The sequence below is a fragment of the Idiotropiscis lumnitzeri genome, chromosome 14 (genome assembly GCF_059441095.1).
Source record: "Idiotropiscis lumnitzeri isolate Australia: NSW breed Sydney's pygmy pipehorse chromosome 14, RoL_Ilum_1.0, whole genome shotgun sequence".
Taxonomy (NCBI): domain Eukaryota; kingdom Metazoa; phylum Chordata; class Actinopteri; order Syngnathiformes; family Syngnathidae; genus Idiotropiscis; species Idiotropiscis lumnitzeri.
Window position 1 is genome coordinate 1,874,639 of NC_142404.1, and position 15,867 is coordinate 1,890,505.

Genomic DNA, 15,867 nt, shown 5'->3' on the forward strand with positions numbered 1-15,867 from the left:
TTAACAACATTGAGATGTGAGATATTGCAATTTATTTGTTCCCAATCCTCCCCTTTTAAAATAAATTGAAGAATTGTTGAACAAACAATTACTTACTGGCTTCTGAGTTCAAAACTGGCTTTCCACCAATTTGTTGTGTGTATGTCATAACGTACGGTGATCATACATTTATATTGGTTCACATGTCACAGTCACAACGGCCCTCTGAGGGAAACCAGAACCACAATGTGGCCCGTCCACAAAAATGAGTTTGCCACCCCTGGCCTAGAGGAAAAATTGCCGTATCAGAATCTGTGGAAAGTTGCTATTAGACTCACTTGGAAGAATAAATCTTGCAATTCCCGAAAAGCCTCCATACCAATTCAAAAGATTAGACTCCTCCTGAATAAATTGTCAATCATCGATATAGTTATTCAAATTAAAATGTCCATAATGTTGTGAATGAATGTGTGTTATGTAAATGCATGCCATTAAAGAAAGAAAAATTGACAGTCATCCCTGAAGTAACTTGAAATTGATGTCACATTAAAAAATAATGTATTTGAATCTTAAAAGAATTAAGACTCAATGAATGCATTTACATCACCTTATTCACCATTTAAAACATCTTGATGTAGTACTAGATCCCTAGGTCAGACATCTTCATCTATTGTATTGTATATATATTGTATGAACGGTCTTCTTGATAAAATAATGTTTAAACGCACAACTGTAATCCACGGACAGTAGCGACAGTATGCTTATTATGCCCTAGGTATGTATGCCCTGAGATTGGCTGGCAACCATTTCAAGGTGTATGCCGTCTACTGCCCGAAGATAGGTTCCAATACCCCTGCCACTCTTGTGAGGAGAAGCACAGAAGTACAGATGCGAAACGTTTCATTACGTTTACGGCCTCAAAAATGTGATTCTTTAGGGCGAGGAATAAGAAGAATAATTTCTACAAAACAATTGGGACCTCGCAGCTGGCGCTACTTGGGCCATAACTAGGCCTTACATGGGGCACCAATATGTAGCAAAGATTGGTCTAAAAAGAAATTAAAAAATGAACTGCGTTCGCGATTTAATGCCTGCATCAAATCACCATAAGGGGGCACCACACCCTTTTTGGTTTGTTCTCGGAGTTCGTAGGAGTTTCTCAAGGCGTGCATCCTTGCCGTATTGCCAAATAGTATAGTCGCGACCTGTTTTAGGTTCGCAGAGACATGCCACCGCTCATGCCTTGCAGGCTGAGCCGGTGGACACTAGAACCCGCCCGACTGGGTAAAATTGAAGTAATTCCCCAGACACAATTGTTGGTTAGTAGTGTAAGGCGGAAAAACAGAAAAAAAGTGAAAGTTGAAAGAAAAAATAAAAACTCACTGAGCAAGTGGAGAACTTTGGAGAGAGGGGGGCACTTAGTGTTATGTGTGGAATACTTCTCAACAGGAATTCAAGCAACAAATCCACTTCAGATGTTTGCAACTTGTCAACCAACACAATACAATACAATAAAATAAAATTTTTATAGCGCATTTCACAACAGATGGCGCTGTAACAAAGCGCTTTCCATATGTGGGGATGGAAAGCTAGCCCTTCCAAGCTTTATTTAAGATGTTGGAGTTGTGATGCATCTCACTTCAGAAGCAGTATTATACGCTGCACTTATTGTACTTTAAAGTGTGACCACTATTCCACATTAGCTATGTTTGATTTATTTAAAAAAAAAAACTTTTTAAAATGAATAATTACTGTGATTTTTATTTTAACATTTGAAGAAATAAAAAAAACTGCTACACCTAATCAAACTATTCTCAAAACGAAACATTTTCAATACTATAATTAAAACTAACAAACCCGCTGTGAAAATGAATTAAATTGTACTAAATGAAAAAAACAATAACCTGAAATAGAAACAAACTATGATGAAAATTCCAGAGCTATTATAACCCTGCACCTTGCGTAGTGTGATTGATTGTATTTGATACGGGCTGGGCATTTTGGCAGTTGTGCTGTCATGCAGAATATGACACAGCTAGGGTGTTGGCCATTTGTTCTGTAATGTCATTTGTATTGGTGTGTAACTTATGAATACGACAGGTCTCACATCGTGCATACTTTGTAAGCTATTTTGTCTGGGAAGAAAACGAGGCTTGCCATGTATCATATATTCAGTACTGTAGAACATAGTGATTATTAACTGCATCTCTCTGACTTTCAGATCCTGCAACCCCAAATCAAAACTACCAATACTAACATGGCAATTTTGCCAGACCTGAAATCTTGGACAATGTACTGTGTCCGGGTCCAGTCACGTTCTGACCTTCCCGATAAGAGCAGCAAATTTAACTTGCCACATTGTATTCAGACTGATGGTAACTATGTTTTATTTTATTTTACTTTTTATGAAGTTTTAAATAACTGTCGGAACCCCCAAACACGCACGCACGCATACACGCACCCACGCGCACACACAATATTCTGCATCTTAAACCATCCTTTGTTAATATTCTTTTGACGTAAACTTAACTAATACTCTTTGAATTAAAAAGGAAATAAAGTGGACATTTTTTTCCTTATTTTAAAACTACTGTGCAGATACAAATGACATGACCTAAAAGCACACAGTGATCTTTTTTGTTTCTACTTTTCAACAGGCCCTTTCCCTTGGTGTAAAACATTTGTTTACTTCCTGAGCTCTTCGGGGATGGGTTGTACAGTTGTGCTTCTCCTCTTGTATTTTGTCTTTTGGTGTTACGAGACCTTCAAGGCAACGTTCCATCCATTGATCAAGCTTCCACCATTTTTCCTAAAGGTATGCACGCACGTGAGGATCATGACTGAGCTGGACACAGTCCCAGCTGGGCGACACCTTGACCGGTCAATTTGTCAATACATATGTTTACATGTGGCTTCCACAACAACCTGGTTTATTTTGTACTGGGCTGAAAAGAAAGATTAACCTTGTTTAAAATTGTTCTACTGTCAACCCCTACTTCGCAGGGGGATAGAGACCAGTCCAATCCACAAATATCAAAAATCTGCATCAAACTGATGGCCATTGAAATGCATTAGAGAGGGAAAAACGATTAAAAAAATGAATCCCATAAAATTCTTCAAAAAATGCTGAGAAGCATTCTTCATACGTTTTCCATGAACAACAACAAAAGTATTTTACAATGTTGAAAATATTTGAAAGAAATCCAAAAATATCGCTGGGTGCTGAACTGCGAGTGTGCGGGGACGACTGTATTTTCATTTGGCTTCAGGTCGAGATTCTTATTTATAAAATACAATACAATACAACTTTATTTGTATAGAGTATTTCTCAACTGTTGCGGCAGTTCTAGACTCTTGGCTTCAGATAAGATGCCATGGAGTCCAGGTCAACAGGGTCGAATATAGATGGGCCACTGGGCCCCAACACAATAACTTCTGTATTCTTTTCATTAAAATTTAAGAAATTCAGTGACTCCCAAGTTTTGAGTTCCTCTAGACAAGACAAAAGTGGTCTCAAGGAGAAAGTGTGTTTTTTGCTCAGCTTGACGTAGATTTGACTGTCATCCGCATACCAGTGGGAAGAAATTTCATGTTTCTGAAGGATGGAACATAGGGGCAGCAAATACAGTGAAAACAGCAAGGGCCCCAAAGTAGAACCTTGTGTAACACCATATGAGTGGGCTCAGCGAGACTAAGCACAACCTAGGTTAACACAAAAAGTCCTGCCAGCCAATTAGAAGCTGAACAACTCTAGGGCGCTACCACTTATGCCCACCTGGTGCTGTAAACGAGCCAGAAGAATACTGTGGTCCACTGTATGGAACGCTGCAGTTATGTCCAACAAGACAAGAAACACATAGTCTCCAGTGGCATTTGCCAAGAGGATATAATTCAAAACTTGTGACAGGGGCTGACTCTGTGCTATGCATAGTCTTGAAACCTGGAAAACCTCCATGACATTATGGTCATCCAAAAAAGATTTTAAAGTAGGACAAGATCCAAGATGGCCCTTTTTTCAATGACAAGCTCGGTTTAAATAGTTTTTGCTCAGAAAACTGTAATTTATGTTTATTAATTAAACATTGTAAAAAGAATAAAAATAAATTGGGAGAAATTAGGAAATAAGTGACGACTTGAAAAACCCCAACTTTTAATGAGGAATATGGACACACCCTCTTCCGCTCTCCCCATGGTACGACAAGAGTAAGTAAAGGGACCGATTTAAAAACTCTCCGTTGGAAATCATTGTACTTTCATTGCTTCTAATGTCCAAAAACGGTGATCAATTGGCACCAAAATGACCAAAAAGACGGGGCACACTGCTTCTTTGCTGATCATGGTGAGGATGCATGGCATAAAAGCACCAGTTGGGATATTTAGAGAGACTGAAGTGGGAATGAGTAGACATGCGCACACACACATTATTTGGATGAGGATTGATACCAGTGCTTCAACTGTAGATGACGCAACTACAACGCGCCGCTTTATTCTTTGGAATGTAACAGCTCCGAGCTACACATACGCCAGTCAATATAGCATTCCAATGCGGCCACACTCGGCTGTGGAGTCGGGGTCCCCGCTAGAACTTTTTGTTCGCTGAACATTGACGCTCCCGAAGTGGCCCTGACTAAAAGCAGATGCCCCTCCGCCATGCGTTTAAGAAGACCTTCCAGGAATCATCGGTGAGGAGTTTATCCAAAATCGACACTGACTCGTACCGCAACGCCTACAGCTTCATGAATTGCCTGCAAGTGGTGGTGGACGCGACCGTGCATGAGTGGCAATAGCCAGGCATCCCCGGCACCAAGTCACTGGTAATTTTGTTGTGCTAATGTTGTCTTATTAGCGACCAAAAGCTGTTATCCGTGGGAGGTGTAAACATCGATGCCAGGCTGCCTCCTCACACTTAACAAACGAATGTCCGAAATATAACGAGTCGGGGTTTGTGTGCACATTCTTGCTCTTTTAAAATCCATTTAAAGACACATTTTGATTCTTTAGCTTTTCTTATGCTATTGTGTTTGTGTTTTAATTTGTCTTCTAATTTCCCGCTAATTTATATTACACCATATAAAAAGCACTTTGTTACAGCTCCAGCTGTTGTGAAATGCGCTATATAAATAAAGTTGTATTTTATTGTCCGCTTCAGCTTGTGTAAGTGGACAATCGATTGGCACAGTTTTTTTGATTTTGTGGAGGTGATCACATGAGCTCACGTTTGATGTCAATAAATCCAAACTCTTGTGTAGAACCCTTTTATACCAGTGTTGTTTTTGGCAGGAATTTTAGATTTAGTCTGAGTCATTTCGACGAAAATGCTCTTTAGTTTTCGTCACGTTTAGTCGTTCCTATTCGGGATAGTTTTAGTCGACAAAAAACTCAAAAAGGTCGACGGAAACGCAAAAAAAGAAGTTTTAGTCTAATTTTTGTGAATTTATTTGATGAAAATTCAAAAAGGTTTTAGTCCGTTTTAGTTTTAAAATAGGAATACAAGGTTTCCACCCAGTAGCTAAGACATTTTGATCGACTACTGAGGATTATGCATTCCAAACAGATAAGTGGTAACATTGCTCCAAAATAAGCAGAGAACCAAAATGTTTTATTTGGCAACTGTTGTGGCTTTATTTCACTTAAAGCAACATAAAATAAAAACATTATAACATCATAGACTTGTAGTAGACTTGTTCTAATAGAGTAGCACAACTACAAACTCTATCAAACATATATATTCTTTACTTGCATGCACCCTTCGTGTTGTCCTGGTGGTGGGCGTGCCCAAACAAAGGATGGGTTGCACCAGCATTCCATTTTTTAAAAGACAGATTACGTGTCCAATAGGAAGGGATGTCATAAATTTTGAGCACCTGACGAACCACACGCTAACAATTTCGGCCCGTCTCATGTTGTCACCGGAAATTCATGTACGTCACATCATGTTTTTGTCATCAACGGACCACGTTTAGCTCATCTTCTCGTTATCGTCATGAAAAAGAAAGGCTTTAATGAAATATTTTCGTCATCTTCATCGTTGACAGTGCTGATGTCATTTTTACATACAAACCTATTATATAAGTGCCAATGTTAACGTCATTGAAGCGTCCCTTTAACTGTGTTTGCACCATTTTTTCCAGAATTTTAGCAATAAAAGGCAGCCTGGAACTGGGTCTAAAATTTGACAGAACACATTGATCAATTCCAGGTTTCTTAAGCAGGGCTTGCACCACAGCATGTTTAAAATTTTGGAAGACTACACCAGAAGAGCTGTTGATGATGGCCAAAACTGCTAGACATGAACTGCACTAGATTGAACCTAATGGTTTGTCAGGACAGCACATATTAAAATTCCCCATAAACAGGATGGGATCATATTTCAGCAGGATTTCAGCAAGAAGATATGAAGTCATTCAGAAACTCTTTGTTGTTCTTGGAGGGTAAAAGACATCTTAGAGCACAGGAACAGACCTGACAATTACAAAAAAAGTACTTTCAAAGCTGGTGATTGAAGTGGCCAATGTACAGTGTATACATTTAAAATAGTTTTTAAAAATAGTCAACGTTCCTCCTCCAGGACCTGAAGTTCTCACAGCGTCCAAGTAAAAATATGCTGTCCGGAAGAGATTGAGCATCGCACTGCACTCACCCGTGCTAGTCCAACTTGTGTAGAGGAAATCCAGGTCGTTGGAAAAAGAAGTAGCTCCCTCAGAATCAACGTTTTGTTCATCAACAACCGGACGGTTAACAAGGCTATCCTTGTGAGAGTAGAAGGGTGGCGTAACTCCTGATCTGCAAGCTCTGGGAAGTTTTCTCAGAAGCTGGAGATCCACACTGCATCGGAGGACGCGTGGATAGCAGCACGGCCGAAGCTCCCTGGGACACCCGACGACCTGTAGAAAGCAGGAGTCCAGAGGGTCTTGAACATGCCACAGTGGAGTACATCTGTGCGTTCTGGAACGAGCAGGGGATGAAGCTTGTTTTAGCTTGTTCTCTAACTTTGTCAGCTGGCCACCGCGTTGTCTGCAGGGCTGCTTCCTCCGTGGCGGGAGCGCATAGATGCAGGGATGTCAGCAGTCAACAGCCTCTCCCAACCCCGTTTGTCTATTTTTATGACGCTGTGACACCCTCCAAAATATGACCCAAAAACAAATTTAAGTGGAGAGCTTCTTTGAAAAGTAATGAAGGCCAACACAACAGCAAATGTCTGTGTTGCATGCATCATTCTCAGTGGCTGACTGCATGGGCACACATGGCAAGGGATTAATGATGACTGCACTACATGCCCCCCACTCTCACCTCTTATGACTCTCTAATTAGATATGCAGCAGTAGCCTTGTGCCACTAGCACAGGATAGCAGGTTTTGAGCTCATAGAAGAGAGGCTAAACTTCAACTTGTGATCATAGTGGTGGTTTTTGTCTGGCAACTGACTTTAAACACAATAATAATGCCATAATGCTCCATGTGGGCATTAGTGGTAGCGCTCTAGAATGGTTTAGATCCTTTTATGACTGGTAGGATCTTCTGTGTTCGCCTAGGTTGCACTGAGTCCCCCGCTCTGCCCCTTTACCGTACGGTGTCCCACAAGGTTCCGTTTTGGGGCCCTTGCTGTTTTTGTTGTACTTGCTGCCCCTAAGTTCCATCCTACGAAAACATGGAATTTTCTTCCATTGCTATGCAGATGACAGTCAGATCTATGTCCCGCTGAGCAAAAAAGACACTTTCTCCTTGAGACCACTTTTGTCCTGCCTGGAGGAAATCAAAATCTGGATGTCACATAACTTCCTGGATTTCAATGAAAAGAAGACGGAGGTTATGGTGTTCGGTCCCAGTGGCCCTTGTACTCTCAATCCTGTTGACCTCGCCCCCCTAACATCTTATGTCAAGTCAAGTCAAGTCAATTTTATTTGTTTAGCCCTTAATCACAGACAGTCTCAAAGGGCTTTACATAGCCACAATCGACATCCCCGATCTTAACCCCCAGGAGGGCAAGGAAAAACTCAAAAAACCTCATTAGGGGAAAAGTGAGAAACCTTGAGAAGGGACCACAGATGGGGGAATCCCCCTTCCAGGATGACCAGGCTGCAATGGATGCCAACTGGGCAACATTTGACACATACAATGATGCTATGCAATAATAGATGAGATAATATAAGAGTCAATTGAATGAAGTGCTGCAGGAAGATGACTTCAGTGGAGTGGGTCCTCATCCAAGGCCGTAATATCCATGGCAGCATATCCGAAGATGAGCCTTCGATCTTGTACCAGTCAGTTGGTGTAAATTCAGTACAGCCACTTCCAAGTGAATCGCCATCACCTAATTCGGGGAATTGGGAACAGAAAAGAAAGAACAGAAATAGCAAACAGGCTAACAAGTAGTTCAATGAAGTGCTGAAATATAAGGAAATCAGAAAAGGCGCTGCATGAAGACGACTTTGGCAGAGCAGGTCCCTTCCCGGTTCGTCAGTGCCGTAATCTTCAAAGCATGTCCCCATCACCTAATTCCCAAGCAGGGGAAGGAGGGGGCAGAAAAGAGAAGAACCGGCAGTAAACAGGCCAACAAATAATTAAATTAGATGCTAAAGTATATAAATAAATTGATCAAATGTCGCGCTGCAGGAAGACGACATCACTGGAACAGGTGCATGCCCAGTGGGTCAATGCCTTAAACTTCCTAGTGGGTCACCGTCACCTAATCCCCCAGCCGGGGGAAAAGGGGGCAGAAAAGAAAACAAAAGAGAAAAAAAAGCGGCAGTAAACAGGCCAACAAATATTTCAGCTAAATGCACAAGAGTATAAATGCGTCTTTAATAGTGTTTTGAACATTTCTACTGAAGTGGCGCCTCTAATATCTGAGGGTAGTGCATTCCAAATCATTGGTGCCCGAATAGAGAACGCTCTAGAACCTGCGGACTTCTTTTTGGCTCGCGGGATCACTAAAAGACCAGCATTTTGTGAGCGAAGGTTTCGGGACGGAACATATGGTACCACGTGGTCAACGAGATAGGAAGGTGCTAAGCCGTGCAATATTTTAAAAGTAAGTAGCAGAACTTTAAAATCACATCTCAAGTGGACCGGAAGCCAATGCAAATTGGCTAATATCGGGGTAATATGATCAAACTTTCTCGTCTTAGTTAAGAGTCTAGCTGCTGCCTTTTGAACTAACTGCAGACTTTTAATACTAGACATGGGGAGACCCGAGAGCAAAGCGTTACAATAGTCGAGGCGAGCCGTAACAAACGCATGGATTAAGATTTCCGCGTCACACGTTGATAGAATTGGGCGAATTTTAGCAATGTTACGCAGATGAAAAAACGCAGTTCGAGTAATATTTTTAATGTGCATTTGAAATGACATAGTTGCGTCAAATATAACACCGAGATTTTTTGTTGAATCCATTTGGGTAATATTACATTTATCGATATTCAGAGTGGTGTCTTTGAAAAGGTACCGATGACGCGCTGGTCCAATGATGAGCATCTCGGTTTTATCTGAGTTAAGACGCAAAAAATTGAAAGACATCCATTGTTTCATTTCGGCAAGGCACGACTCTAATTTATAGCAGTCGCGCGGATTCTTTATATCCAATGGCATGTATAATTGCGTATCATCAGCATAACAGTGAAAACTAATGTTATATTTCCGTATAATATCACCAAGCGGTAGCATATAGATGCTAAACAATAGAGGTCCAAGTACCGATCCCTGCGGAACTCCACATGTGATCTTACAAAGATCCGAAGTCGTATTGCCATGAATTACACGGTGCGTCCTCTCCGACAGATACGAATTAAACCAAGAAAGCGCTGAACCTGAAATGCCAACACACGTTTCAAGGCGTTTTAATAATATGTTATGATCAACGGTATCAAAAGCGGCACTAAGATCGAGCAAGAGTAATATTGATGAGGTGTCTGCGTCCAAAGCTATGAGAAGATCATTAGTAACTTTAGCAAGGGCCGTCTCAGGAGAGTGGTCGGCTCTAAAACCCGATTGGAAAGGTTCAAATTGATTATTAGCAGTCATATATTCATTAAGTTGTTGCTCTACGACTTTTTCAAGATTTTTGCAATAAACGGAAGATTTGAAACCGGCCTCTAGTTGTTGAGACTCTCTGGGTCAAGGTTTGGTTGCTTAAGTAACGGTCGGATAACGGCGGTCCTCAAAGCTGCTGGTACTACACCCGTGGTAAGGGATAGATTAATTATATTTAAAACAGACGGTCCTAGGGTCGTAAACAGTTCTTTAATTAGTTTGCCAGGAAGCGGATCGAGCACACAAGTTGGTTTTGCCGCACTAACCAATTTTGTTAGGCTCTCAAGAGATATTTTTTTAAATTGACATAAGGTTATCGGACAGTTATCAGCCCTAATGTCCCTATTAACACCATTTATTGCGGAATTCGACGGAATTTTAAGAACAGTGTCTTTAATCTCATCACGAATACATTCTATCTTCTGAGTAAAAAATTGCATAAAATCGTGAGCTGAATAGGAAGAGCTATCCGAGGTTGGTCGCTGTTGCGTTAGCATTGCTACGGTATCAAATAAATATTTAGGGTTGTTTTTATGCAAGACAATTAATCTAGAATAATAATTAGTTTTGGCAAGATTAAGCGCTTCTTTGTATATTAGTAAACTATCGCACCATGCCTGACGGAAGACCTCAAGTTTGGTCGCACGCCATTTGTGCTCAAGCTTCCTACAAGATCGTTTCAGTATGCACGTTTCCTCTGTAAGCCTCTTTGGACGAGTTTTTGTTTTTAAAGGCGCGACGGAGTCAAGCGCATTTAACAAAGCGACATTAAAGTTGTTTGTGAGATCATCAATCGTACCAATATAATTAGGAAACGAAGCAGTTGCTAAAGGGAGTAGCTCAGAGAGCGCAACGATGGTTGAGGAGCTAATGTTACGGCTGCTATAATTTTGATTATGGTCAGAACGATGACAATGAGCCAAGACTTCAAATTTGACAAAGTAATGGTCAGATATAGCACTGGTATATGGTAATACAATTATTTTTGAAGATGCTAAGCCTCGGGTTAATACCAAATCTAGCGTGTTGCCATTTATATGCGTTGCTTCATTTATTATTTACGTGAACCCAAACATATCAATGATTGTCCGAAACGCCACGGTAAGTGGTTCCGACGGGAGATTCATATGAATGTTGAAGTCGCCCATGATAAGTATATTATCCGCATGAGTTACTAAATCAGCTACGAATTCGAAAATTCATCTAAAAAGCCGGAGTAAGAGCCAGGTGGACGATAAAGAACGGCAAGATAAAACGGCAGCTCAGCTGAGGATCGCATAATGAGAACTTCAAATGTTTTAAAGGAATTGCTAAAACGAGGACTAAGTTTTAGGTTAGATTCGGAAATGCGGGCTACACCCTCGCGTTTCTTTTGAGGGCGCGCAACATGCGAGCTCACGAAGTTTGGAGGCGAAGCCTCATTTAGCGGTAAAAACTGATTTGGTTTTAACCAGGTCTCGCAAAGACCAATCATGTTAAGATTATGGTCTCTAGTAAGGTCATTAACTAACAAGGCTTTCGATGAAAGCGATCTAATATTTAAAAAACCGAGTTTCAGTAAAATCGGTCTATCTAAGTTATTCCGCGCAACAGGACTCCTCGTCATAATATTAAGGAGATTGCCTTGCCTAGGTCCCGGATTGTACCTCGAGCGACTATAAACGCGGCGAGAAATTCTGACGGTCAGAATCCGATAGTTATTTACCAGCTTTCGAGTGCTATTATTTTGAGAGAACGGCTCGTCGTCAATAAAACCGACCGAGGAGGAATGCTTAAACCCATCATGTATTGCCACCTCAGTAGAAATGATATCAGTATGAGATGTAACAGCGTATGGTGTGTAGCGCTCAAATCTAGAAGAAAAGCTATGTGTGTTGTCTAAGTCTAGCATAGCGCTAGTTAGCTCTAGCCTTACAGACTCCATACCCTTCCTTACAGGCTCACTATTCGCCTGCAGCCCGACCTGCTCTAATATGAATAGTCATGGAAGGCTCAAACAATAATCTATCTAAAGTCATTTCATTATTTGGAATTAGATCAGCAGATCAGTGCTGTTGTTCGAGCCAGCTTCTTTCATCTTAAGCAGCTGGCTTAAGTGAAGCCCTTTCTTTCCCAACAGCACTTAGAAACAGTAATCTATGCATTTGTTACATCTCGGCTAGATTCCTGCAATGCATTTTACTTTGGAGTCAGCCAGTCCCCGCTCAAGCGCCTCCAACTGGTCCAAAATGCTGCCACTCGCCTTTTAACTGGCGCTCGGAAAACAGATCTCATCACCCCAATCTTAGCCTCTCTTCACTGCTCCCAGTGCACTTTAGAGTTATCTTCAAGACACTTATGTTAATGTAGCCATAAGGGGGCACAAGCCAGTGTCTTTTTATGCCGGCCCCAAGCCCGGATAAATACAGAAGGTTGTGTCAGGAAGGGCATCCGACGTAAAACTTTGGCCAAATCAAACATGCAAATCAAATATATGACTTTCATACTGAATCGGTCGAGGCCACCAGACGCTGGTGGAAATTGGAATACTGTTGGTTGAAGAAGGCAAGGAGGAAGATGTTTGAAGGAAGAAAGAGAAGAGGAACACAAAGAGTCTAGGAGTGAGACTAGGGACTTTGAATGTGGGAACTATGACAGAGAAAGGGAGAGAGCTGGTTGACATGATGCACAGGAGGAAAGTGGACATACAATGTACTCAGGAGACCAGGTGGAAAGGGAGAAAAGCTAAAAGTTTAGGAGCAGGGTTCAAGTTGTTCTATCCTGGTAGAGATAGGAAGAGAAATGGAGTAGGATTTATTGTGGAAGAGGAGTTTGTCAGGAACATACTGGAATTAAAAAAAAGGGTCGGATAGAGTGATGAGCCTGAAGCTAGCAATCAAAGGTGTGATGATCAACGTTGTTAGTGGGTATGCGCCACAGGTAGGTTGTGAGCTGGAGGAGAAGGAGAACTTTTGGTTGGACCTTGATGAAATGATTGAGAGCATCCCTAGAAATAAGAGAGTTGTCATTGGTGCAGAGCTCAATGGATATGATGGGGCAGGAAACAGTGGTCATGTGGAGGTGATGGGCAGGTTTGGTATTCCGGAGAGGAATGCAGAAGGACAGATAGTGGTTGTCTTTGCAAAAAGGATGGAAATGGCTGTTGTGAATACTTTCTTACAAAAGAGGCAGTAACATAGGGTGACCTACAAGAGTGGAGGTAGGAGTAAGGGGAATAGTGTTGTATGACCTTCAGGAAGGAGTTGAGACAGGCTCTTGCTGGTCAGGAGGAGCTCCCAAATGACTGGACAACTACAGCAAATGTGATCAGGGAGACCGGTAGGAAAGTCCTTGGTGTGTCATCTGGAAGGAAAGGAGATAGCAAGACTTAGTGTTGGAATGAGGAGGTGCAGAAATGGATCCAGAGAAAGAGGTTAGCTAAGAAGAAGTGGGACAGTGAGATGACTGAAGAAAGTAGACAGGAATGCAGGGACATGCAGCAGACGTTGAAAGTGAAAGCAGTGGAATTTCTGACTGGGTTGTTCAACAGGATCTTAGGCAGTAAGAAGATGCCCGAGGAATGGCAGAGAAGTGTGCTGGTGCCCATTTTTAAGAACAAGGGAGATGGGCAGAGCTGTGGCAACTACGGAGGAATAAAGCTGATGAGCCACGCAATGAAGCTGTTGGAAAGAGTGGTGGAATCGAGACTGAGGGAAGAGGTGAACATCTGTGGGCAGCAGTATGGCTTTATATCCAAAAAAGAGTACAACAGATGCAATATTTGCTTTGATGATGCTGATAGCGAAGTACAGAGAAGATCAAAAGAAGCTGCATTGTGTCTTTGTAGATCTGGAGAAAGCTTATGACAGAGTGCCCAGAGAGGAACTGTGGTTCTGTATCAGGAAGTCTGGAGTAGCAGAGAAGTATGTTCATGTGGTGCAGGACATGTATGAGGACTGTAAGACAGTGGTGAAGTGTGCTGTAGGTGTGAGGGAGGAGTTCAAGGTGGAGGTGGGACTACATCCGGGATCAGCTTTGAGTCTCTTCTTGTTCGCTATGGTAATGGACCGGAAGACAGACGAGGTTAGACGGGAATCTCAATGGAACATAATGTTTGCAGATGACATTGTGATATGTAGTGAGAGCAGGGAACAGGTGGAGGAGAAGCTGGAGGTATGGAGGTTTGCACTGGAAAGGAGGGGAATGAAGATTAGCTGCAGCAAGACGGAGTATCTGTGTGTAAATGAGAGGGACCCAAGAGGAAGACTGAGCTTACAAGGACTGGAGACCAAGAAGGTGGAGGAGTTGAAGTATCTAGGGTCTACAGTCCAGAGCAATGGAGAGTGTGGAAAAGAAGTGAAGATGCATGTGAAGGCTGGCTGGAACGGGTGGAGAAAAGTATCGGGTCTGATGTGCGATCGAAGAGTTTCAGCTAAAATGAAAAGAAAGATTTATAGAACCGTGGTGGGACCAGCAATGTTGTCTGGTCTGGAGACAGTGCCACTGAAAAAAATGCAGGAGACAGAGTTGGACGTGGCAGAGATGAAGATGCAGAGGTTCTCTTTGGGAGTGACCAAAATGAATAGGATCAGGAATGAGTACATCAGAGAGACAGCACATGTTAGGGGCTTTGGAGATACAGTCAGAGAGGCCAGACTGAGATGGTTTGGACATGTCCAGAGAAGAGATAGTGAGTATATTGGCAGAAGGATGCTGATTTTCCAAGTGCCAGGCAATATGTCTAGAGGAAGACCAAAGAGGAGGTTTATGGATGTAGTTAAAGAGGACATGAAAGTAGTTGGGGTTTAAAACCATTGACGGTGGGTCCGCATGAGCTCTTGACTTGTTCCAGACTCATACTGCAGTCCTTTATTTTAAGATCATCGACATAACCTTCATGCACAAGTTCAGGAAATTGGCACCACGCAGGAGACAGATGACGTTACCTCAACATGTGAGCTAAAGGACATTTAGGGAACGTGGGAGAGAGTTTCAGACTTGATTGAAAACAAAACATCCAGAAAAAGTTGCAATTGTTTGTGCATTGGTTCTATTTAATGACAGTTGCCTAACTCATTTTCAGAAGATTTTGAAAGCTCGGATTAAACAATGGTCCTCAGACAGATTTTTATTGAAAGTCCCTTCAGATGAAAGTGCCGAAAAGCTTTGTGAAAAAGGCAACAATTAAAACAAAAGGTCCAGCAAAAATCAACTTAAGTGTGCAAAAAAAAATCTAAGTGAAAAAGTATTTTACATTTAAATATGTTATATTTTTAAAATCCTGTTACGTTGCTCTCTTTTTCATGCAGTAAAAAATTCTCAGTGAAAAATTAACTTCTTTACATTTAAAGATTTAAAATAGTTCACATTTCATTTCATCACATTATTACTGCTTTTATTCAGTATGTATGCTACAGTACGGTTCAGTGAAATTTGTCTCAGTGAAAAACTATCAAAAGATGTCACGAGTTCGTTCGTCGAAAAATTGAAAATGATGTCACAGTTAAAAAAATGAAGTTCAGTGAGTTTTAATTTCCATAAGAATTGCCCAATTGGTGAAAAGATATTTACAGTGAGGACTCAAGTGACAAAATAACAAAAATAAAGCAACCCAAAAGAAAGAGAAAATATTTACAATTGAAAATTCAACACTGGCTTCTACTTAGCTCAGTTCACCTACGGTCTGCAGCAGCTAGTCACCCACAATGTTACTAGGCTCAGTCTCCTTGACAAATGAATTTGGAACTCCTTAAATATCCTTAGCACCTCCCTCCGGGCAAACCATTTAAGATATTGGCATTTATAATAATGATAATAATAGTATTCATAGTCCAATTTCAATCTCTGTTAACTAAATGGGAAGCAAAATTCACAAATAATA

The 15,867-nt window shown here is 41.4% G+C and overlaps 1 protein-coding gene across 3 annotated transcripts in view; it reads left to right on the forward strand.

Annotated features, from left to right (window-relative positions):
- The window catches only part of il10rb (interleukin 10 receptor, beta), an 86,246-nt gene that overhangs the window by 51,715 nt on the left and 18,664 nt on the right, over positions 1–15,867 (forward strand). For all 3 annotated transcript variants that reach the window (XM_088315900.1, XM_088315902.1, XM_088315901.1), the window contains 2 exons: positions 2,201–2,354; positions 2,637–2,794. In XM_088315900.1, the coding sequence (XP_088172026.1) occupies positions 2,201–2,354; positions 2,637–2,794 (312 nt within the window). The remainder of the gene's footprint in view (positions 1–2,200; positions 2,355–2,636; positions 2,795–15,867) is intronic.